General features: G+C 41.1%; 2 protein-coding genes across 2 annotated transcripts in view; one reads left to right on the top strand and one right to left on the bottom strand.

Moving 5' to 3' along the window:
• The window catches only part of LOC106604136 (complexin-2), a 42,297-nt gene extending 30,705 nt beyond the window's left edge, over positions 1–11,592 (top strand). The window contains exon 4 of the mRNA XM_014198540.3: positions 591–11,592. Coding sequence (XP_014054015.1) covers positions 591–803 — 213 coding nt within the window. The 3' untranslated portion in view covers positions 804–11,592. The remainder of the gene's footprint in view (positions 1–590) is intronic.
• Positions 11,593–22,008: 10,416 nt separating this feature from the next.
• Positions 22,009–26,268, bottom strand: LOC106604138 (THO complex subunit 3). The gene is made up of 6 exons (XM_014198541.3): positions 25,848–26,268; positions 25,352–25,508; positions 24,950–25,154; positions 24,488–24,649; positions 24,187–24,287; positions 22,009–23,972 (listed from the first exon to the last, which is right to left on the bottom strand). The coding sequence occupies exons 1-6, from the start codon at positions 26,025–26,027 to the stop codon at positions 23,809–23,811; spliced, it is 969 nt and encodes a 322-aa protein (XP_014054016.1). The 5' UTR covers positions 26,028–26,268; the 3' UTR covers positions 22,009–23,808.
• Positions 26,269–26,602: the final 334 nt, after the last annotated feature.

Genomic DNA, 26,602 nt, shown 5'->3' with positions numbered 1-26,602 from the left:
GATGTACTGGGCCGTACGCATTACCCTCTGTAGTGCCTTGCTTTCGGAGGCCGAGCAGTTGCCATACCAGGAAGTGATGCAACCAGTCAGGATGCTCTCGATGGTGCATCTGTATAACTTTTTGAGGATCTGAGGACCCATGCCAAATCTTTTCAGTCTCCTGAGGGGGATAGGAATAGGTTTTGTCGAGTACATGAAACTTATTATGTGACTTGTTAAGTAAATGTTTACTCCTGAACTTATTTAGGTTTGCCATAACAAAGGTGTTGAATACTTATTCATTTTTAATTAGTAACAAAAAAAAATCTTAAAACATAATTCCACTTTGACATTATGGGGTTATGTGTGTAGTAGGCCAGTGACAAAAAAAAACATGTAAATTTAATATATTTAAAATTAAGGCTGTAATACAACAAAATGTGGAAAAAGTCAAAGTGTGTGAATACTTTCTGAAGACACTATAGGTCCAAGAATCAAACCTTGTGGAACACAATATGACCTCAACAGGGGGTGGGGGGGCGTTACTTCTTTCAAAGTGACATCTTCATATATACTGTATATCGTTAACTCTCTGCCCTTCATCCGTGCAGTATGGCCTGAAGAAGAAGGAGGAGAAGGAGGCGGAGGAGAAGGCAGCCATGGAGAAGGCAGCCATGGAGCAGGCCTGTGAGGGGTCTCTGACGCGCACCAAGAAGGCTATCCCAGCCGGGTGCGGAGACGAGGACGACGAGGATGAGGAGAGCATTCTGGACACCGTCCTCAAGTTCCTCCCTGGACCTCTGCAGGACATGTTCAAGAAGTAATGAACACATCGACATCAACAACAACACATGGTTCGGTCCAGCCAGGGGAGGGGGAGGGGGAGGGGAGATCTGGGACTGGAGGATGGGGGTAGGAGGGGTGGAAGGGTTCTTGCCAAACTGTGGGAGGTGGCTATTCACTGCCTTTACAGAAATATTTGTTGTTTTCTAGACTAGACACAATGTGGTTATATATCGCCCTACAGTTTTTGGTCGGTCTCTCAACCACCGACTAAGTGTATATAAAACAAACGATCCACTTATCTAACATTCAAACATTGGTAGATCGATCCACGGAATCAGGTAGATGCATTTGGATTGGTTGTCCATTGGTATTAACTGGGGTATGGAGTTTCTGTCCAGCCATGCATTAGAGAGCAGGATTCAATACACCGTACTAATGGACACTTCAATGGGCACTGCCAACACTTATCTGGAGAAGGAGCGCTTTTTTTTCATTCACTGGCTTTTTCTATTTTTATAGTAAGTAAGCTACTGTAACTGTATGGGAAGTGGATATTCTATTCTAGGTCTTTTTGAGAACACCGGTTTAGTTAGTTTAGACTGTGTCTTCGTAGGACTTCCTCCAACAGGGGAGCCGTTAAATGAGGGTCTCGTTGAAGTCGTTTGACGACGTAATTTAACTTTATAATATGGTGTTTGTCTTAATAGGAAGTAAACCTGCCACATTATGACGTATGTATTTAATGTTAGTCTGGCTCTATGTATAGATCTGGTCCCATACCTTCTTATGCTATGAAACACTAAGGCAACTGGACTATTTGATTTCCCTTTAAAAACGTGACTAATATAAAACATCTCTAATTATCAGTTTTTGTGAGAGAAACAATCTTTACTTACTGTTGCATTATAAACAAAGATCACTGCATCAACATTATACACTCAGATTATCCAGAGAATACACACGATTTATATACAACATTATATACTCAGATTATCCAGAGAATACACACGATTTATATACAACATTATATACTCAGATTATCCATAGAATATACACGATTCATATTCAACATTATACACTCAGATTATCCATAGAATACACACGATTCATACTCAACATTATATACTCAGATTATCCATAGAATACACACGATTCATACTCAACATTATATACTCAGATTATCCATAGAATACACACGATTCATACTCAACATTATATACTCAGATTATCCAGAGAATACACACAATTCATACTCAACATTATATACTCAGATTATCCATAGAATACACACGATTCATACTCAACATTATATACTCAGATTATCCATAGAATACACACGATTCATACTCAACATTATATACTCAGATTATCCATAGAATACACACGATTCATACTCAACATTATACACTCAGATTATCCATAGAATACACACGATTCATATTCAACATTATACACTCAGATTATCCATAGAATACACACGATTCATATTCAACATTATACACTCAGATTATCCATAGAATACACACGATTCATATTCAACATTATATACTCAGATTATCCATAGAATACACACGATTCATATTCAACATTATACACTCAGATTATCCATAGAATACACACGATTCATATTCAACATTATACACTCAGATTATCCATAGAATACACACGATTCATATTCAGTGTAGAGAAGAAGAAAAACAGGCACAGTTCTATAAAAATGATTTAGTCAACATCATGTTTAGCAGCAGGTGGTTGGTGCCAAAAACAAGGAAACATCAGCACTGTGTTACATTGAAGGAAGCCATTACTGCCTATGTCATTATTTCACTACTCACCTCCCATACCACATGTCTGTTTTACACAAGGTACATGTTTAACTAATTACTGTTTGAATTCATTAATATCAAATCCAAAGATACTGAAAAAAAACATGATCATTTCTTTCGTCACCAGTAAATAAGGAAACTGTCCAGATCTAAGGAAGTGGTCCAGAACTAAGGAAGTGGTCCAGATTTGGTCTTGTTGATAGCAGTAGGAATAGGCTGGCAACATACAGTTGTTATGAATACTGTTGTCATTTTGGGTTTCACTTTCCAAAGACCAAATCCTGTGAAGTTTTATTGTAAGAAATTCTCATATCTTTCTAATAACGTACATGGCTACATGACATTGAAGATTGATATATTCAAAAACTAAACAAAAACATTTCAATAATCATAGGTTATGAGTAAATTATTCTTAACTTATTTTGTATTTTTTAGGTCTGATAGGGTTTTTCACTAGGTAAAGCCATATTGTTTATACTGCAAAAAAATTATGTTTGTTTTCTGTAAAGAAAAAAAAGTACAGTTTTGTGAAGCTATCTACCTACGTGTCTAAACCCTTCTCACCAACTGTATCCTAACGTGTATACAAGTGTATACGCAGAGAAAAGACGAGGAGAAATATGATGAAGCCATTGTAATGATGTCTGTGTACTACTACTTGTATTGTATGTTTATACTATGTGTGTGTCTTTCTATCGTGACGTGACGCCATGTTGTAGATTCATAAGTGTCTTTGAATCTTATGTACACAAACTCTAACTAGACTGTAATAGTTGTACCATATGCCCGCAAAAAAAAATACTTAACACATTCCTTTCACATCTCCAGCGTACAAAACTACAGGAAAATAGGGGGAAAATTACACCAAATACTACAATACAAAAGATGGCCTGTTTAAGTAGTAGTCTCCCGGCAACAGACTCTGTTTACTGAATCCAGAGGTTTGGGTTGTTGTAGATTCTCAGCTCTGTGGATGGCCTGTGTCGACCACATAGTTTGTTGATGACAAATAGACTGAAATATTAGGGTTCTGGCATTGGCCTCGGATGTAGTGCTACATGTCGTATTAGAACATGTGTCTGTGTATCGATCTCCATCATGTAACTCCATCATGTACTTTCATTCAGCTCCTAAAAAATGTCCAAAGATAAAGAATCATTTTCGAACTCGGTCCATAAATGTATATCTAATGCTGTAAAATGTATTCCTATAACACGTGGCCCTAGAACACCCTACTCCTATAACACCTGGCCCTATAACATCCTACACCTGGCCCTATAACATCCTACTCCTATAACACCTGGCCCTATAACATCCTACTCCTATAACACCTGGCCCTATAACATCCTACTCCTATAACACCTGGCCCTATAACATCCTTCTCCTATAACACATGGCCCTATAACACCTGGCCTATAACATCTTACTCCTATAACACCTGGCCCTATAGCATCCTACTCCTATAACACCTGGCCCTATAATATCCTACTCCTATAGCACCTGGCCCTATAACATCCTACTCCTATAACACGTGGCCCTATAACATCCTACTCCTATAACACCTGGCCCTATAACACCCTATTCCTATAACACCTGGCCCTATAAAACCTGGCCCTATAACGTCCTACTACTATAACACCTGGCCCTATAACATCCTACTTTTATAACACCTGGCCCTATAACGTCCTACTACTATAACACCTGGCCCTATAGCATCCTACTCCTATAACACCTGGCCCTATAATATCCTACTCCTATAGCACCTGGCCCTATAACATCCTACTCCTATAACACGTGGCCCTATAACATCCTACTCCTATAACACCTGGCCCTATAACACCCTATTCCTATAACACCTGGCCCTATAAAACCTGGCCCTATAACGTCCTACTACTATAACACCTGGCCCTATAACATCCTACTTTTATAACACCTGGCCCTATAACACCTGGCCCTATAACGTCCTACTCCTAAAGCACCTGGCCCAATAACATATTACTCCTATAACACCTGGCCCTATAACATCCTACTCCTTTAACACCTGGTCCTATAACATCCTACTCCTATAACATCATACTGCTATAAGATCTTACTCCTATAACACCTGGCCCTATAACATCCTACTGCTATTAAACATGGCCCTATAACATCCTACTCCTATAACACCTGGCCCTATAACACCTGGCCCTATAACATCTCACTCATATAACACCTGGCCCTATAATATACTACTCAGATAACATCCTACTCCTATAACATCCTACTCCAATAACACCTGGCCCTATAACATCCTACTCCAATAACACCTGGCCCTATAACATCCTACTCCTATAACACATGGCCCTATAACATCCTACTCCTATAATACCTGGCCCTATAACACCTGGCCCTATAGCATCCTACTCCTATAACACCTGGCCCTATAGCATCCTACTCCTATACACCTGGCCCTATAACATCCTACTCCTATATTACCTGGCCCTATAACATCCTACTGCTATTAAACATGGCCCTATAACATCCTACTCCTATAACACCTGGCCCTATAACACCTGGCCCTATAACATCTCACTCATATAACACCTGGCCCTATTATATACTACTCCGATAACATCCTACTCCTATAACATCCTACTCCAATAACACCTGGCCTTATAACATCCTACTCCTATAACACCTGGCCCTATAACATCCTACTCCAATAACACCTGGCCCTATAACATCCTACTCCGATTTCACCTGGCCCTATAACATCCTACTCCTATAACACCTGGCCCTATAACACCTGGCCCTATAGCATCCTACTCCTATAACACCTGGCCCTATAGCATCCTACTCCTATATCACCTGGCCCTATAACATCCTACTCCTATAACACATGGCCCTATAACACCTGGCCTATAACATCTTACTCCTATAACACCTGGCCCTATAACATCCTACTCCTATAACATCTGGCCCTAGAACATCCTTCTCCTAGAACATCCTTCTCCTATAACATCCTACTCCTATAACACCTGGCCCTATAACATCCTACTCCTATAACACCTGGCCCTATAACACCTGGCCCTATAACACCTGGCCTATAACATCCTACTCCTATAACACCTGGCCCTATAACATCCTACTCCTATAACATCCTACTCCTATAACATCATACTGCTATAACATCCTACTCCTATAACACCTGGCCCTATAACATCCTACTCCTATAACATCATACTGCTATAACATCCTACTCCTATAACACCTGGCCCTAGAACATCCTTCTCCTAGAACATCCTACTCCTATAACATCCTACTCCTATAAAACCTGGCCCTATAACATCCTACTCCTATAAAACCTGGCCCTATAACGCCTGGCCTATAACATCCTACTCCTATAACACCTGGCCCTATAACATCCTACTCCTATAACACCTGGCCTTATAACATCCTACTCCTATACACCTGGCCCTATAACATCCTACTCCTATAACACCTGGCCCTATAACACCTGGCCCTATAACATCCTACTCCTATAACACCCTACTCCTATAACAGCTGGCCCTATAACATCCTACTCCTATAACACCTGGCCCTATAACATCCTACTCCTATAACACCTGGCCCTATAGCATCCTACTCCTATAACACCTGGCCCTATAGCATCCTACTCCTATATCACCTGGCCCTATAACATCCTACTCCTATAGCACCTGGCCCTATAACATCCTACTCCTATAACACCTGGCCCTATAACATCCTACTCCTATAACACGTGGCCCTATAACATCCTACTCCTATAACACCTGGCCCTATAACACCCTATTCCTATAACACCTGGCCCTATAACACCTGGCCCTATAACGTCCTACTCCTATAACACCTGGCCCTATAAAATCCTACTCATTTAACACCTGGCCCTATAACACCTGGCCCTATAACTTTCTATTCCTAAAATACCTGGCCCAATAACATATTACTCCTATAACACATGGCCCTATAACATCCTTCTCCTATAACATCCTACTCCTATAACACCTGGTCCTATAACATCCTACTCCTATAACATCATACTGCTATAACATCCTACTCCTATAACACCTGGTCCTATAACATCCTACTCCTATAACATCCTACTCCTATAACATCATACTGCTATAACATCTTACTCCTATAACACCTGGCCCTATAACATCCTTCTCCTATAACATCCTACTCCTATAACATCATACTGCTATAACATCCTACTCCTATAACACCTGGTCCTATAACATCCTACTCCTATAACATCATACTGCTATAACATCCTACTCCTATAACACCTGGCCCTAGAACATCCTTCTCCTCGAACATCCTTCTCCTGTAACATCTTACTCCTATAACACCTGGCCCTATAACATCATACTCCTATAACACCTGGCCCTATAACATCCTTCTCCTATAACACCTGGCCCTAAAACATCCTACTCCTATAACATCCTACTGCTATAACATCCTTCTCCTATAACATCCTACTCCTATAACATCCTACTCCTATAACATCCTACTCCTATAACACCTGGCCCTATAACATCCTTCTCCTATAACACCTGGCCCTATAACATCCTTCGCCTATAACATCATACTCCTATAACATCCTACTGCTATAACATCCTTCTCCTATAACATCCTACTCCTATAACATCCTACTCCTATAACATCCTTCTCCTATAACATCCTACTCCTATAACATCCTACTCCTATAACATCCTACAACATCCTACTCCTATAACATCCTTCTCCTATAACATCCTACTCCTATAACATCCTACTCCTATAACATCCTACTCCTATAACACCTGGCCCTATAACATCCTTCTCCTATAACACCTGGCCCTATAACATCCTTCTCCTATAACATCATACTCCTATAACATCCTACTGCTATAACATCCTTCTCCTATAACATCCTACTCCTATAACATCCTACTCCTATAACATCCTACTGCTATATCATGCCCAGATGCTATTCATTTTGCTTGCTCAACCAGACCTGCTCTCATGTGATAATGTGATTTATTTCATGACAAACATTTTTTACAAATGGTGGCTTCAACCCTACCTTTATTGAGACCTTTACGTAATTACAGTTGAAGTCGGAAGTTTGCATACACCTTAGCCAAATACATTTAAACTCAGTTTTTCACAATTCCTGACATTTAATTCCTAGTAAAAAATCCTTGTTTTATGTCAGTTAGGATCACCACTTTATTTTAAGAATGTGAAATGTCAGAATAGTAGTAGAGAGAATGATTTATTTCAGCTTTTATTTCTTTCATCACATTCCCAGTGGGTCAGAAGTTTACATACACTCAAATAGTATTTGGAAGCATTGCCTTTAAATAGTTTAACTTCCACAAGCTTCCCACAATAAGTTGGGTGAATTTTGGCTCATTCCTCCTGACAGAGATGGTGTAACTGAATCAGGTTTGTAGGCCTCCTTGCTCGCACACGCTTTTTCAGTTCTGCCCACAAACTTTCTATGGTATTGAGGTCAGGGCTTTGTGATGGCCACTCCAATACCTTGACTTTGTTGTCCTTACGCCATTTTGCCACAACTTTGGAAGTATGCTTGGGGTCATTGTCCATTTGGAAGACCCATTTGCGACCAAGCTTTAACTTCCTGATTGATGTCTTGAGATGTTGCTTCAATATATCCACATAATTGTCCTGCCTCATGATACCATCTAATTCCATCTATTCCTCCAGCATCTTCACAAGGTCCTTTGGTGTTGTTCTGGGATTGATTTGCACTTTTCGCACCAAAGTACGTTCGTCTCTAGGAGACAGAACGCGTCTCCTTCCTGAGCGGGTATGATGGCTGTGTGGTCCCATGGCGTTTATACTTGGGTACTACTGTTTGTACAGATGAACGTGTGGTAACTTCAGGCGTTTGGAAATTGCTCCCAAGGATGAACCAGACTTGTGGAGGTCTACAATTTTGTTCTGGGGTCTTGGCTGATTTTTTTTCATTTTCCCATGATGTCAAGCAAAGAGGCACTAAGTTTGAAGGTAGGCCTTGAAATACATCAACAGGTACACCTCCAATTGACTCAAATGATGTCAATTAGCCTATCAGAAGCTTCTAAAGCCATGACATCATTTTCTGGAATTTTCCAAGCTGTTTAAAGGCACAGTCAATTTAGTGTATGTAAACTTCTGACCCACTGGAATTGTGATACAGTAAATTATAAGTGAAATAATCTGTCTGTAAACAATTGTTGGAAAAATTACTTGTGTCATGCACAAAGTAGATGTCCTAACCAACTTGCCAAAACCAAAGTTTGTTAACAAGAAATTTGTGGAGTGGTTGAAAAACGAGTTTTAATGACTCCAACCTAAGTGTATGTAAACTTCCGACTTCAACTGTATATCATTCATATTCAACAACACTTATGTTAACCCTAAACTGGGCAAACTATATGTATGCATTGAGTTTCTAATCAGTTTCTCCTATATCCTAAACTACATAACACACATCACAGAGATATTGTGCCACTGCCAAGTAAAGTCCAGACAGGATATGTTGCAATACAGATTTGCTCTCCTTATTACAGACCATTTGAACAATATGTTTCCATTTTGGTCAAAGAAGCTGGTGAGGTTTTTGTCTTCCTCCTAATCCCTGTAGTTCAGATATGCTTCCTCCACATATACTGTTGGGGATATACTATATGCAGTAACAATGAAATCAAACATCTGTGTATATTATTGTCCTCTAAGATAATAGCATGTATTCCAATCAGCATACAGATCACACTTAAATATTCTGTCCCAGTTGTAAACATACTCTTGTGATTACACTAACGTATGGAACATGTATGAGTGGTTCCAATTTGGCTTTACAATAATAATGCATATTTCTCTATGCCTTGTTGCAGCATATTAGTGATATATGATGGTTGGGTGATTGTCCCTGGCTGGGATAGGGGCATAAATCTGTGTCCAAACTCCAACTTGGAGACTCACACTTTCCTCCTGTAATTGTTTAGAGTAGGGATGGTTAAACAGGAAAAACAGCCATATTTCTTCTGTCTATTATCCTCTCTCTCGCTCTCTCTCTCTCTTTCCTTCTCTCTCTTTCCTCTCTCGCTCTCTCTCTCTCTCTGAAAAATTCTCAAGGCACCACACCATGATGTGAACTGCCTTTTTGCAAAGGGCTATTATCATTTCCACATAGAGTAGATGAGTACATCTGTCACAAACAATACTTGTTCTGGTAATGTTTACTAGATATTTTGTTATTTTGGTTGCATTAAATATTTATTGCTGTTCTTTGGACCAATACTATTAGCAAGGCCAAGAACACAAGGCTCATAAAACTCTCAGATAGTGTGATTTAATAATGTAGATATCTGTCCTCTGGTATTACACAAGAACATTCCTATTTTTGACTGATTTGAAATGGAATTGAGCCCAGCCCTGGTGAAATGTTCGATTACTTTAATTTAACTTGAAAAGGTGGAAAAGCTACAGAATTATAACTTTTCTCCGGTATATTACTTGGACTTTGACAGTAGTCTTTGGATTATGGTTCAGGATTACTCCTTCAGAATTGAAGGAAAAGACAAATGATATCAGGTTTTAGATGTAAACAAAGGTCTGATATTGGATTATTAAGTCAGTTTCTGTTGTCATGGAGAGACAAACTATTCTGTTGTCATGGAAAACTTTACATGTAACGCCTACATTCCATCTTAACATTCACGGGTATACTTTGTCCAAAGACGGAATGACTGTTTTACCAGACATCATGTTCATGTCAAAACGATCAACATGGGTATGGGGATATTTCTAAAATAAGTCATTATTATATGATATATACATTAAATAAAAAATAATACAATAAAATGTATAATTAGTCTGAGAGAGATGTTTACTTCTTCAAATACATTTTTTTTCACGCAATGATATGGGGAGATTTCTAGTGTGGTCAGGGTTTACGATTAGATCACACATCCTGTTTCAGATTAAACCTGTCAAATAGTTCACTCCATTCAACTTTATCGTCTGTCAAACTGTAGACGTTATTGAGATTGATGTGTGACTTTTATTTGGACGACTGAACTGCTGTTACATCTCTGTCATGTTGCCTAACACCTTTAAGCTATTTTTTAAGCTCATAACTAGCCACGTTGTTGTCCTGACGAAAAGAGGTATGAAACAAAGCACTATGCACAGAAAGAATCCCACCATGCAGTGGGGCATGCAGTCCAGTCTTAAGAAAATGGCCACTGCCTGCTAGTGCTATGGCACCCTATTCCTGGTCAAAATTAGGGCTCTACTCTTAGTAAAAAGGGTTCCAAAAGGGTTCTTTGGCTGTCCCCGTAGGAAAACACTTTTTGGTTCCAGGTAGAACCCTCTGTGAAAAGGGTTCTACATGGAACCCTAAAGAGTTTTACCTGGAACCAAAAGGGTTCTACCTGAAACTAAAAAAGGTTATTCAAAGGGTTCTCCTATGGGGACAAACGTAAAACCCTTTTAGGTTCTAGCACCTTTTCTTCTGAGCGTGTATAGGGAATAGGGTGCCTTTTCAGCCATATATTCAACTAACACTAGTGTGAAAGGGTAAACGAACGCTAAACCTTCAATACATTCCAATGTTTTGATGTTTGCACTAAAATATCTTTTGATCGTTCCCTATGGAGAGAAGATATTGTGGGATCAATCATTGTGTCAACCTTTCTTTCAGAACATTCTCTATGTGGCTCACTGTTGCTGTACTTTTCAATGTGACTGGGCATCAATGTTATAAAAAGGGAAATAAAATCCTGTTCATTATGTCCGTTTGAGGATTTTTGTAAATAATAGAGTGTGTCGGGGTTTGAGAATGTAAAATATGAGTTATTATAATATTTGTTTCCTTATCTGCATGTCATATAATCTATGTGGAACCAAATCACCGTAGACTTGTCTCATCAATGGAACTTTGGGAAATTAAAATGCATAACAAATAAAACATTTTATAAAAAAATTGTTCAATTGTTCTTGGATGATTTTGAAGATTCTTCTCATTATGAGCGAACAGTATTTGTAATGTACTGTAGATGTTTATTACTCATTTCTATCCAGCTGTATAGTGTATCTTCTACCTATTTACTGGCCACCTATCCCCCCTGCTTAGAGTCTGATGTAGGAGGACAAAAGTACTTTATCAGTTGAAGAGAGATTTAAAGGAGAGATTCAGAGAGACTTGTACAGTATTAATGTAATGTTCTTACAGTATTTTACATTCCATTCAGATATAGATATATATTTCCACACTATGAGGTTGTAATAATACTGTGAAATTGTGGAAATTATGATAATACCCTTTTAGTGTTAGAGCTGTTTGAAAAGACCGCCTGAAATTTCAGCCTGTTTTGGTTGGAGGAGTTCTGGCCTGCCTGATGACGTCATCAAGGCGGCATATAAGAGAGTTCCAAACCTCTCTGCCAATAACAGCCTGTTTTCAGTTTTCCCCTCCCCACTCAGACCACTCCCAGACAGTCCTAGAAATATTATTGCTTGAGAAATTGCTGTTTGCTAAGAAGCTATTTTATTTTATTTGACCATTTAATTGAAAACAATCACATTAAGGTACTTAATTGTTACCCAGAAATGATTTGGTAGTCAGATAAGGTGCTGCAATAATGAAATGTTAATATGGAGATTAATTAAACCACAAGCCAGATCATTTCCATTTAATTTCCAATAGTTACTCATGAAAATAAGGTCATACTCATAATACTCTCTATATAAAATATAAAATCCCTGTAATGTGATGGAATAAAAGCTGTGAAGTTTAACATCTAGCTAATCCAGCATTAGAAACCTATACATGGATTAGTGTCTGTATTGCGTAAAAAAATAAAATAATAATACTTCCTTGTTTTACAGCTTTGAATGATGGACAGTTGAAAGTGGCTTAATGAATTAATTTCTCATAGTAAAAGCATACATACAATGCATTAGCATAGTAATTTGTTTGGGCCTTCATATTTCATCAAAATAAATAAGAAATCCTTAGGCCTATTTTCTTGCAGGAAAACAACAATAGTGGTATACAGTATAGAGAGGTGCTGTAGTGTCACTACCTCCTCCAGATATAACCCGAACCCCCTGAAAAATCCATAGTCCACTATAGCGCAGGCAGCAGATTTTCTTTTCACTGGTGTAATGGACTGACAGAAAGACATACAGACAGGTTGATATGTCTGTAATAATACTGTTAAAGAAGCATAGGGTTGATTTTCCAACTCCAGATTAGGCCTACGCCCGGACTGAAAAGCATGACGCTCAATGGAGAATCTCCATTGAAAACTTCAAGACAAACAAGAAACCAGTAAAAACATCCGTTTCAAGTACAAAACACAGAAATTCTCAACCACCATCCAATAAAAGACATCTCTGGCACACCATGTTGAATTCCTGCTACCTGATGTACTGATTGATGCAGACCACCTGGTACATTCAATTCATTCAAATGTATACACAAAATAAACAAAATTAATATCTATCTAACCCCCAAAAACTATTTAGAATGTATAAACGTCATTCTGTTTTTCTTCCAATCATATTACTGGAATCAATTATTTTCAATCTTGAGAGCAGAGCATTTGTGTTTGGAAAGGTTGAGGAGGCTGAGGGCAATGAGTTATATTTCAATTCAGTGAAGAAAGGATGTTTTTCTTCCTCCACATCTAACCTTTATCATGATTAGTAGCTAGTAGGAGAATGGAGAATCAGGGTGAGGGTCGTCTCGCAGAGCTATCTGTCACGCCCTGACCCTAGATTGCCGTTTATTTTCTCTATTTTGGTTAGGTCAGTGTGTGATTTGGGTGGGCATTCTAGATTTTGTATTTCTATGTTCATTTCTATGTTTTCTATTTCTTTGTGTTGAGCCGAGTATGGTTCCTAATCAGAGGCAGCTGTTTATCGTTGTCTCTGATTGGGAACCATACTTAGGCAGCCCTTTTTCCCTCCTTCAGTTGTGGGATCTTGTTTTTGTACAGCTCAGTAAAGCCTGCAGAACGTGACGTTCGGTTTCCTTTGTTTGTTGTTTTGATTTAGTGTTCTGAGTTATAATAAATATTAATCATGAGCACTCAACACGCTGCACCTTGGTCTACTCCTTACGACGATCGTCACACTATCCTTCCAAATCTCGTCTTGTGAAGAGCATGGCGTCCAAGGCTAAGCTTGGGGGTATTACATAACCCTAACTATCAGTGATCAGTGGGTAATAGTGGGTTGCAGGGTTGAGTTCAATTCAGAAATTAAACCAAAATCAAATAATAAATGTTACTAATTAAAAAGCATTGAAGATATTTAGAATTGGAATTCCAGTTCCAGAATTGACTGGAATTGACAATGAAAAGGTGCTGAATCAATTAAAGAACCAACCAAATGCCAATCCATCTAGACTGGAGAACCAACCCAATGCCAATCCATCTAGACTGGAGAACCAACCCAACGCCAATCCATCTAGACTGGAGAACCAACCCAATGCCAATCCATCTAGACTGGAGAACCAACCCAATGCCAATCCATCTAGACTGGAGAACCAACCCAATGCCAATCCATCTAGACTGGAGAACCAACCCAATGCCAATCCATCTAGACTGGAGAACCAACCCAATGCCAATCCATCTAGACTGGAGAACCAACCCAATGCCAATCCATCTAGACTGGAGAACCAACCCAATGCCAATCCATCTAGACTGGAGAACCAACCCAATGCCAATCCATCTAGACTGGAGAACCAACCCAATGCCAATCCATCTAGACTGGAGAACCAACCCAATGCCAATCCATCTGGACTGGAGAACCAACCCAATGCCAATCCATCTAGACTGGAGAACCAACCCAATGCCAATCCATCTAGACTGGAGAACCAACCCAATGCCAATCCATCTAGACTGGAGAACCAACCCAATGCCAATCCATCTAGACTGGAGAACCAACCCAATGCCAATCCATCTAGACTGGAGAACCAACCCAATGCCAATCCATCTAGACTGGAGAACCAACCCAATGCCAATCCATCTAGACTGGAGAACCAACCCAATGCCAATCCATCTAGACTGGAGAACCAACCCAATGCCAATCCATCTGGACTGGAGAACCAACCCAATGCCAATCCATCTAGACTGGAGAACCAACCCAATGCCAATCCATCTAGACTGGAGAACCAACCCAATGCCAATCCATCTAGACTGGAGAACCAACCCAATGCCAATCCATCTAGACTGGAGAACCAACCCAATGCCAATCCATCTAGACTGGAGAACCAACCCAATGCCAATCCATCTAGACTGGAGAACCAACCCAATGCCAATCCATCTAGACTGGAGAACCAACCCAATGCCAATCCATCTAGACTGGAGAACCAACCCAACGCCAATCCATCTGGACTGGAGAACCAACCCAACGCCAATCCATCTAGACTGGAGAACCAACCCAACGCCAATCCATCTAGACTGGAGAATTTGTCCTTCATAGATCCAGAGAGTAACTCATTTGGACGGCAGCAAATGGACAGGGGGGGGGGGTCTAATTACTATCACCCTTCACTGTCAAAACACACACACACACACACCATGACTGACAGCACAGCCTCGTAATAGACGGATCAGCATTCATATCTATGGCCATCACGATGACATGGAGGTAGGTAGCAGGCCTCTCCTGCTGACCTTGCTAGTGATGTTCACATTAGAAGTCTGGACCTGGCCCTGTTCATCAGATATAGGACCTGGAGGGAATGATATGATTTACGCTGGCAGCTCATCTTTAACAGTTTGATATTACAGCATCCACGTATATAAAGATGTCTCAAATTTAGTCTAGTCGTTTATCAAACTGTTATGTGGGCTTGGTTACTAGTTATTTATTTATTTCACCTTTTATTTAACCAGGTATCTTACAGAACAGTATTTATAATACTCTCTGCAACACTAATATGAAGTGTACAGTAACTACATAATGAAACCAATACAATGTTGATCAGACGTTATTAATTCAACAAGTTTTTTTCAATAGGACATTGGTGTAGATGGTAGATCAATACAAGTAATACATATTCAGATGGCATGTTCTGTGATCTGAGCTCATCGTTCAAACAGATGAATCCTTCATTACAACAATGATTCATTGTGGCATGGTGATTTACCTAGAAGAACAGTTGAAAGACATCAACCCTGTTGTCCTCTAAGGGGGCTTTCACAGCAAATTGGTTTGGAGTGGTTTTTTCCAACCTTGTTTTTTCTCCATTTTCCCCTTTAAGTCCAGCCCATTAAAACAACAATAGTAATTTATTAACATTCGATTGATGATGGCTGACAATGGAAAAACATCTTACAATAGAAGTACAATAGGAAACATTAGCATTTGTCATGACAGGAAGGAGAGAGAGAGAGTTTTTTTTTATTTAACTAGGCAAGTCAGTTAAGAACAAATTCTTATTTACAATGACGGCCCTACCAAAAGGCCTCCTGCGGGGACAATATAAATATAGGACAAAACACGCATCATGAAAAGAGAGACAACACAACACTACATAAAGAGAGACCTAAGACAACAACACAGCATGGTAGCAACACAACATAACAACATGGTAGCAGCACAAAACATGGTACAAACATTATTGGACACAGACAACAGCACAAGGGGCAAGAAGGTAGAGACAACAATACATCACACAAAGCAGCCACAACTGTCAGTAAGAGTGTCCATGATTGAGTCTTTGAATTAAGAGATTGAGAGTTGTTAACATTGTTTTGATGTGCAGATTTTAGATCCTTTGTTGTTTTGACCAACGTGACAGAGCTTTTTTTATTGAACCTTTATTTAACCTGGTAGGCTAGTTGAGAACAAGTTCTCATTTGCAACTGCGACCAGGCCAAGATAAAGCATAGCAATTCAACAACACAGAGTTACACATGGAATAAACAAAACATACAGTCAATAATACAGTAGAACAAAAGAAAACAAAAAGTCTATATACAGTGAGTGCAAATAAGGTAAGTTAAGGCAATAAATAGGCCATGGTGGTGAAGTAATTACAATATAGCAATTGAACACTGGAATGGTAGATGTGCAGAAGATGAATGTGCAAGTAGAGATACTGGGGTGCAAAGGAGCAAGATAAATAAATACAGTATGGGGATGAGGTAGGTAGATAGTAAATAGGTAGGTAGATGAGGTAGGTAGACAGGTGCAGTGATCTGTGAGCTGCTCTGACAGCTGGTGCTTAAAGCTAGTGAGGGAGATATGAGTCTCCAGCCTCAGAGATTTTTGCAGTTCGTTCCAGTCATTGGCAGCAGAGAACTGGAAGGAAAGACGACCAAAGGAGGAATTTGCTTTGGGGGTGACCAGTGAGATATACCTGCTGGAGCGCATGCAACAAGTGGGTGCTGCTATGGTGACCAGTGAGCTGAGATAAGGCAGAGACTTGTAGATAACCTGTAGCCAGTGGGTTTGGCGACGAGTATGAAGCGAGGGCCAACCAACAAGAGCGTACAGGTCACAATGGTGGGTAGTGAATGAGGCTTTGGTGACAAAACGGATGGCACTGTGATAGACTGCATCCAGTTTGTTGAGTAGAGTGTTGGAGGCTATTTTATAGATGACATCACCGAAGTCGAGGATCGGTAGGATGGTCAGTTTTACGAGGGTATGTTTGGCAGCATGAGTAAAGGATGCTTTGTTGCGATATTCATTTTGGATTGGAGATGCTTAGTGTGAGTCTGGAAGGAGAGTTTACAGTCTAACCAGACACCCATGTATTTGTAGTTGTCCACGTATTTTAAGTCAGAGCTGGACGGGCGAGCAGGAGCGGGCAGTGATCGATTGAATAGCATGCATTTAGTTTTACTTGCGTTTAAGAGCAGTTGGAGGCCAGGGAAGGAGAGTTGTATGGCATTGAAGCTCGTCTGGAGGTTAGTTAACACAGTGTCCAAAGAGGGGCCAGAGGTATACAGAATGGTGTCGTCTGCGTAGAGGTGGATCAGAGAATCACCAGCAGCAAGAGCAACATCATTGATGTATACAGAGAAGAGAGTCGGTCCGAGAATTGAACCCTGTGGCACACCCATAGATACTGCCAGAGGTCCGGAAAACAGGCCCTCCGATTTGACACACTGAACTCTATCAGAGAAGTAGTTGGTAAACCAGGCGAGGCATTCATTTGAGAAACCAAGGCTGTCGAGTCTGCCAATAAGAATGTGGTGATTGACAGAGTCGAAAGCCTTGGCCAGGTCGATGAATAAGGCGGCACAGTAATGTCTCTTATCGATGGCGGTTATGATGTCGTTTAGGACCTTGAGCGTGGCTGAGGTGCACCCATGACCAGCTCTGAAACCAGATTGCATAGCGGAGAAGGTACGGTGGGATTCAAAATGGTCGGTAATCTGTTTGTTAACTTGGCTTTCGAAGACCTTAGAAAGACAGGGTAGGATAGATATAGGTCTGTAGCAGTTTGGGTCTAGAGTGTCACCCCCTTTGAAAAGGGGGATGACCGCGGCAGCTTTCCGATCTTTGGGAATCTCAGACGATACAAAAGAGAGGTTGAACAGGCTAGTAATAGGGGTTGCAACAATTTCGGCACATCATTTTAGAAAGAACGGGTCCAGATTGTCTAGCCCGGCTGATTTGTATGGGTCCAGATTTTGCAGCTCTTTCAGAACATCAGCTATCTGGATTTGGGTGAAGGAGAAATGGTGGGGGCTTTGGCGGGTTGCTGTGGAGGGTGCCGGGCAGTTGACCGGGGTAGGGGGAGCCAGGTGGAAAGCATGGCCAGCCGTAGAGAAATACTTATTGAAATTCTCAATTATAGTGGATTTATCGGTGGTAACAGTGTTTCCTAGCCTCAGAGCAGTGGGCAGCTGGGAGGAGGTGCTCTTATTCTCCATGGACTTTACAGTGTCCCAGAACTTTTTTGAGTTAGTATTACAGGATGCAAATTTCTGTTTGAAAAAGCTAGCCTTAGCTTTTCTAACTGCCTCTGTATATTTGTTCCTAACTTCCCTGAAATGTTGCATATCACGGGGGCTATTCGATGCTAATGTAGAATGCCACAGGATGTTTTTGTGCTGGTCAAGGGCAGACAGATCTGGAGTGAACCAATGACTATATCTATTCCTAGTTCTACATTTTTGGAGTGGGGCATGCTTATTTAAGATGGTGAGCAAGGCACTTTTAAAGAATAGCCAAGCATCATCTGGTGACGGGATGAGGTCAATGTCATTTCAGGATACCCCGGCCAGGCCGATTAGAAAGGCCTGCTCGCAGAAGTGTTTTAGGGAGCGTTTGACAGTGATGAGGGGTGGTCGTTTGGTCGCAGTCCCATTACGGATGCAGGCAATGAGGCAGTGATCGCTGAGATCTTGATTGAAAACAGCAGAGGTGTATTTGGAGGGCGAGTTAGTTAGGATGAGATCTATGAGAGTGCCCGTGTTTACGGATTTGGGGTTGTACCTGGTAGGTTCATTGATAATTTGTGTGAGATTGAGGGCATCAAGCTTAGATTGTAGGATGGCCAGGGTGTTAAGCATGTCCCAGTTTAGGTCACCTAGTAGCACGAGCTCAGAAGATAGATGGGGGGCAATCAATTCACATATGGTATCGAGGGCACAGCTGGGGGCAGAGGGAGGTCTATAGCAGGCGGCAACAGTGAGAGACTTGTTTCTGGAAAGGTGAATTTTTAGAAGTAGAATCTCAAATTGTTTGGGTACAGACTTAGCCTGCAGAGTTCTTTATTACTATCTTTGCAGTAGATTGCAACACCGCCCCCTTTGGCAGTTTTATCTTGGCGGAAAATGTTATAGTTAGCGATGGAGATTTCAGGGTTTTTGGTGGTTTTCCTAAGCCAGGAATCAGACACGGCTAAGACATCCGGGTTGGCAGAGTGTGCTAAAGCAGTGAGTAAAACTAATTTAGGGAGTAGGCTTCTAATGTTAACATGCATGAAACCAAGGCTTTTACGGTTACAGAAGTCAACAAATGAGAGTACCTGGGGAGTGGGAGTGGAGCCAGGCACTGCAGGACCTGGATTAACCTCCACATCACCAGAGGAACAGAGGAGAAATAGGATAAGGGTACGGCTAAAGGCTATACGAACGGGCCATCTAGCACATTCGGAACAGAGAGTAAAAGGAGCAGGTTTCTGGGCACGATAGCATAGATTCAAGGCATAGTGCACAGACAAAGGTAAGGTAGGATGTGAGTACATTGGAGGTAAACCTAGGCATTGAGTAATGAGAGAGATATAGCCTCTAGAGACGTTTAAACCAGGTGATGTCATCGCATATGTAGGAGGTGGAACAAGGCATATTGAGCAGGCTCTACAGTGAAATAAGACAGTAATCACTAACCAGGACAGTAATGGACGAGGCATATTGATATTAGAGAGAGGCATGCGTAGCCAAGTGAACATATGTGTCCAGTGAGTGGTTGGGCTGACTGGGGACACGGCGATTCACAGTTAGCAGGCCGATGCTAACAAGCTAGCAGTTAGCAGACCGGGGCTGGCAAGCTAGCAGTTAGCAGACCGGGACTGGCAATTAGCAGTTAGCAGACCGGGACTAGCAATTAGCAGACCGGGGCAGGCAAGCTAGCAGTTAGCAGACCGGGGCAAGCAACATATAGGATACCCCAAACTAAATGACATTAGGGAGTGGCCAGGGGGAGCCTGTTCCATCCCTGCTAGGAATAGGATGCTGCAAAATGAAAACATCCTGGAGCCCGCTGCTCAGAAGCACCAGAGAGGGGAGTGGACAGCTGTCACCAGCCAAGTCCGAAGCATCCTGATCTGGGCACTGAGACGGCTCTCGCTGGGCAGTGTCTGTCTTGGCTGAGGAAGATGAACGAGGAATTGACACCATGTCTAATCTCTAGTCACAGATGGTGATTCCCTAGAGGAAGTGTAACTGGCCTCACACAGACCCAATGTCAAGACATTCGGGGGTTTTTTCTTTCCAACCCTCCATCGCTCACCTTCTACATTTACATTTTTACATTTTAGTCATTTAGCAGACGCTCTTATCCAGAGCGACTTACAGTAGTGAATGCATACATTTCATTTCATGTATTATTTTTTGTTTTTATTTCTACTGGCCCCCCGTGGGGATCGAACCCACAACCCTGGCGTTGCACACACCATGCTGGCGTTGCAAACACCATGCTCTACCAACTGAGCCACAGGGATGACCTTCTCCTTTGTTATCAGATACGAGAAACTGTTCCATTCTGGAAGCATCAGACACGAGAAACTGTTCCATTCTGGAAGCATCAGACACGAGGAACTGTTCCATTCTGGAAGCATCAGACACGAGGAACTGTTCCATTCTGGAAGCATCAGACACGAGAAACTGTTCCATTCTGGAAGCATCAGACACGAGAAACTGTTCCATTCTGGAAGCATCAGACACGAGGAACTGTTCCATTCTGGAAGCATCAGACACGAGGAACTGTTCCATTCTGGAAGCATCAGACACGAGGAACTGTTCCATTCTGGAAGCATCAGACACGAGGAACTGTTCCATTCTGGAAGCATCAGACACGAGGAACTGTTCCATTCTGGAAGCATCAGACACGAGGAACTGTTCCATTCTGGAAGCATCAGACACGAGGAACTGTTCCATTCTGGAAGCATCAGACACGAGGAACTGTTCCATTCTGGAAGCATCAGACACGAGGAACTGTTCCATTCTGGAAGCATCAGACACGAGGAACTGTTCCATTCTGGAAGCATCAGACACGAGGAACTGTTCCATTCTGGAAGCATCAGACACGAGGAACTGTTCCATTCTGGAAGCATCAGACACGAGGAACTGTTCCATTCTGGAAGCATCAGACACGAGGAACTGTTCCATTCTGGAAGCATCAGACACGAGGAACTGCTCCATTCTGGAAGCATCAGCATGTTCTTAGAACAGTATGAAAGAACAGGCTGTGCTTCCATCTAAACAAGCGGTGTGTTCTCCCACCTCAACTATGGCAGCAGGCCACAGAGGCAAGCTACATAAGCTGTTGTGGTAACACTTTACTTGACATCCAGCGTCATAACAGCTGACATAACATGGTCATAACACCCATGACCTACTTATTTACAGTACACCTGCTGTGACAGTGTTATTTCACGGCAGGTTATGACACCTACATAAGTATCAAAACCCACATTTATTCAAACCTGTTACCACTGTTGTCTCATACAACAAATCACCCATCATGATAACTGCTTAGTTTGAATTTATACGCTTACCACTCGTCTCATACTCACTATGACATGACTGAAAACACAAGTGCACATTACATACGGAATACTTACAGCCAAGTAGTCAGGTCCAACATTAATGACACCATTTAAAGATCAGCAAAGAAGACTATCAAATAAATAACACAAATACTGGGATAGATTGTTCAAAAAGTTGGGACATTTTATTATTTTATACTAATACAAATTAAGAAAAATAAAAGACATTTTGTAAAACAAATACATTTTTTTCTCAAAAAGATAGTGGATCTTCTAGCAAGACAATAACCCCAAGCGCACATCAAAATACACAAAGAAATGTTAAATCGACCACAAAATAAAACAAACATATTGCAATAGCCATCTCATTCTCCGGAACTTGATGAGGGCCGTCCCTAAGCGCAGATGAAGGATATCAATGGTCTATGATCCCTCCCAACGTGTTCTCCAATCTGATACATTTTAGAAAAAAAGGCTCAGTGCCATTATACTCAAAAGGTGAGGTATTGAAAACATCTGAGGGGGAAAAAGTATTACTTGTTAAACAAAATATATTTCTCTGAGCAGTTGTATTAGTATAAAATATTTTAATTATATATATTTTTTTGCATCATTGGACAGGAAAATGCTATATAACCCAGACCTTGTATGATTTATTTGAAAGTCTCTTTGGTACATCTTTGGACCGGACTGTATACTGTACTTAGTTGGCAGGGCATCATATTCACCCAGTTAAGATAATATGGTCTTGTGCTGGTTGATGTGTGGGAGCTGTGATACAGAGGGTAGGCTAACATATCAAGTCCAAGACCTCACACCCACCATCTCTGTGTACATTACATAAATGCATTTAGTTACACAACATCTTCATGCCATAGCCTGCAATGAATCACCATTTCCTGGCTGAGATACAGTCCCCTCTTAGTGAAATAACCCACTAAATCTAGACAGCAGACATACAATGCACCATATTAGTTTTATACCTTGATATGTTCAACAAAGACAAGTATACAAGACTGTTGTTTTAATATATAAAAATATATATTTACTGTTTCAACAAAATGTGATACAGCACTGTGTGTAATTGCAAACTGTATGGAGAAACAGTCATGTAGAAAACTCTACACAAACAAACAACTATTTCATCATTGGGATGCACTGCCATCTGGTGGTTTCAAAGAGAACACTAGTGTTTTCCCCCTCACTACAGAGAGTAAATGATGTTTTAACTCTTCCCTTAAGGGCAACTCGAGACCCTCTTTCCTTTGCAGAATCGCTGTAATTATCTGTTCATTTTACATCTAAGATGGCACTCTTTCTAGAAATAAAAAAAACAGAAGAACATTGAGGATTTGACTTATGGAGAAATATCAGTTTACATGACGGAGGTATTTATACAGACATCCCTTCTGGCTGTATTTAAAAGGAACAAAAGTCAAGGATGTTGTATTGAACATATAAAGAATAAGTCTTACAGCACAGGGATAGGTAACATGCCTCCACAAAGTAGGGCCAATCATCTGCATAAACTCAGTTTAAAGAGTGAATCAAGAGACGTGTGCGTTTGATCCCACTCAGGAATCATTAGGTAATCCAAACAGTTTGACAGCGCCTGCCTCACTATCCCACTCAGGAATCATTAGGTAATCCAAACAGTTTGACAGTGCCTGCCTCACTATCCCACTCAGGAATCATTAGGTAATCCAAACAGTTTGACAGCGCCTGCCTCACTATCCCACTCAGGAATCATTAGGTAATCCAAACAGTTTGACTGCGCCTGCCTCACTATCCCACTCAGGAATCATTAGGTAATCCAAACAGTTTGACAGCGCCTGCCTCACTATCCCACTCAGGAATCAGTAGGTAATCCAAACAGTTTGACAGTGCCTGCCTCACTATCCCACTCAGGAATCATTAGGTAATCCAAACAGTTTGACAGCGCCTGCCTCACTATCCCACTCAGGAATCATTAGGTAATCCAAACAGTTTGACAGTGCCTGCCTCTCTATTGTTGTCGTACTTCCCTTCCTTGTCATCACATGCGTAGGCCAACAGCGGTCTCTTAGGATGCCAGGCTACTGTGAATGTAGGAGACTCACACTGGACCTCCCACAGCTTCTCTCCTGCATAAACACAAAACAAAGAAGAGGATACTGAGGAAGGATGAAATCAAATTAAAAAGGACTTGATTCTTGCCAAGGACTATGTGGCATAGTGTGGGCTTGTTGTGTGTATCGTACATTCCACAGGGAGCGAGGGGATTATTCTTGCACATCCAATTCTATTTTGGTTTCTTTATGTATCCACAGAAAGTTGTATTGACTTTCTTCAACTAACCTGTTTCAACCTCTGCTATGTCTATGAAGTGGTCCTCTGAGGCTGAAGCCAACATCTTCCCATCATGGCTGAAACTCAATGTCCTCACTGGCCAGTCCAACCTGAAACACATTCATAAGACAATCAGACTCAACATATGGATGCATTGCAAAAGCATCCATGTCAAGTGATACAAATACTGATCATGTTTTGGATGCTTACACGGGCTACTTGGGTTAGTTGATGACGGTTTTGCCATTGCACCATTTGTTGTAGATCGATATCAGTCCATATTTACTTGTTTTAATGTTGACTCACTCACCTGGAAAAACAGCGAACACAGACCAGTTCTTCAACGGTCCACAGACTGACCAGAGCATCTGCACTTCCTGTGGCAAAGTACTTCCCCGTGGGGTCAAACTTGATGCAGATGCAGTTGGAGGGATGGGCGTTGATCGACTGGATGGGCTTCAGCTCAGGGTAACTGAAAACAACAAGTCAAAGTCAGGGAGCCCGTAACTTATGAATGCATCTATTACTTTAAGTCATATCCATGTTCATGTGCAGCAGCAATAGGCATAAGTTACATCACAGGACATAAGCAACACATTCTAGTTTAGACAGGATTGTGAATACTAGAGTAACAGGGTGTGTGGGGAAATAGCACCCTATTCCCTAAATAGTGCACTGGTTTATACCAGCACCATATGAGTCCTGGCCAAAAAGTAGTGCACTATATAGGGAATAACCTCGGATGTCATTTTGGATGGAACCAATGTCTTACCTCAAGATGTTGATGCACCCATTTCCATTGGTGAGAAAGAACATGTCGTTGTCATTATTCCATGAGATCTCGTTGACTTCAAACTTAAACTGCTCCTCAGCCCGTGACCGGTGTGATTTGACGTCGATGAAGGTAACCACATCATCCTTGTTCCCAACGGCTATCGTTTGGCCGTCAGGACTCCAGCAGATATTGATGTTTTCCCCTGCAAACAAACAAAACAGATCAAGCACTGTTGTCCGCTCAGATCAGAAAGAACCGAATGTTACAAATGGCCAAAAATGAAAAACTACTGTAGAGTCAAAACTAAAGTACAAGACTGAAGGGTTGTTTTTGGCTGAAGACACAGCAGATGAATCATTTGCATCACTGTCCAAAACAAGGACTGAAACTGGAGGGTACCTTTAGTGTTGACAGTAGCCGTGCACTTTGTTGTTCTGACGTCCCAGATGCGTATGGTCTTGTCCCCTGATGCAGTGACAAACACGTCTGGGTTGGTAGGATGCCAACACAGCTGATCAACACTGTCTCCATGGCCTCTGTAGTTGTTCTCTTTCACCTGCAAGGGTTTGATATAGGCAAAAACAGTTAGCAATCAACAGGATGGTGCTACGAGGGAGCTAGCTACCACCTAAAGTAACTGTAACTACTAAAAATTAACTAGGCTCGCTGGATCAGCACCAAAACATAGCATCTAGTTCGCATGTTCTTCCATTCGCGGTCTGATCATACAGTTAGCAAATGAATCGATATCTGCTAGATAACAAAGTGCGTGTATAATTTTGGGAGGCTGAATGTTACAAGATACCACTGGGGAGGTGTGTTGTTTGCGTGGTTCATTCATTCCATGTCCACTAGCGTCGATAGCATACTACTACCAAGCTAGCTAGCAACTTACCAAACGGTCTTTTTCCAAGACAAATACGCTTGCTGTTTTATCAAAAGACCCAGATGCCAACCTCCTGCCGTCGCAACTCCATGCTACGGAATGAACTTTAGCGGTATGCGCAGGGAATTCCCTGCTTTTGTTGTTATTTCTGAAACTCTCTTGCATCTCTTGATAATATCTGGACGCCATTTTGGAAGACGCTAGCTACCACGTTATGACGCCACAGGGGCTGTTTGATCTAGATACAGTCATTTCTTATGTTTTTGGATTATCGTGGCTAATTCGTGAATTATAAACGAATATGTCACCATTGTCTAAAAAGTTAAATGGTTTTGATTAAACAGTGAAAACAAATACGAAATAGAGCCCCACAGAGGAGGCATCACAATACCCATAACACCTAGCGGTCAATCAGGGAAATGTTTCCAATCGTTTTTGCGCCATACATTTTTCCCATAGGGGATTTTAGAAACACTTAAAACAAAGGTCCGTGTTTCGTGTAGGCGTACCCTGGTGTGATGTTTTGATAACGATGACAAGATGACTTTTAACAATATATTCGGCTCTATTTTCTGTCAGATTTGAAAATGCTAATTAGCATCAAAGTAGACATCTTGCAAATCTACAAATCCCTGCAAGCTCCTGCCCGTGATCCCTAGATTATGCTTTTGCTAACTGGTATTGTGTCCATTTAAAACAGTTCACAGAATTGACCATTTAAAGAAATGTAGCCAATTTATTCATTACTACATTTAGCTAACATT

Source organism: Salmo salar, chromosome 05 (genome assembly GCF_965601325.2).
Source record: "Salmo salar chromosome 05, fSalSal1, whole genome shotgun sequence".
NCBI classification, from domain to species: domain Eukaryota; kingdom Metazoa; phylum Chordata; class Actinopteri; order Salmoniformes; family Salmonidae; genus Salmo; species Salmo salar.
This window is presented reverse-complemented; position numbering and strand designations above follow the sequence as displayed.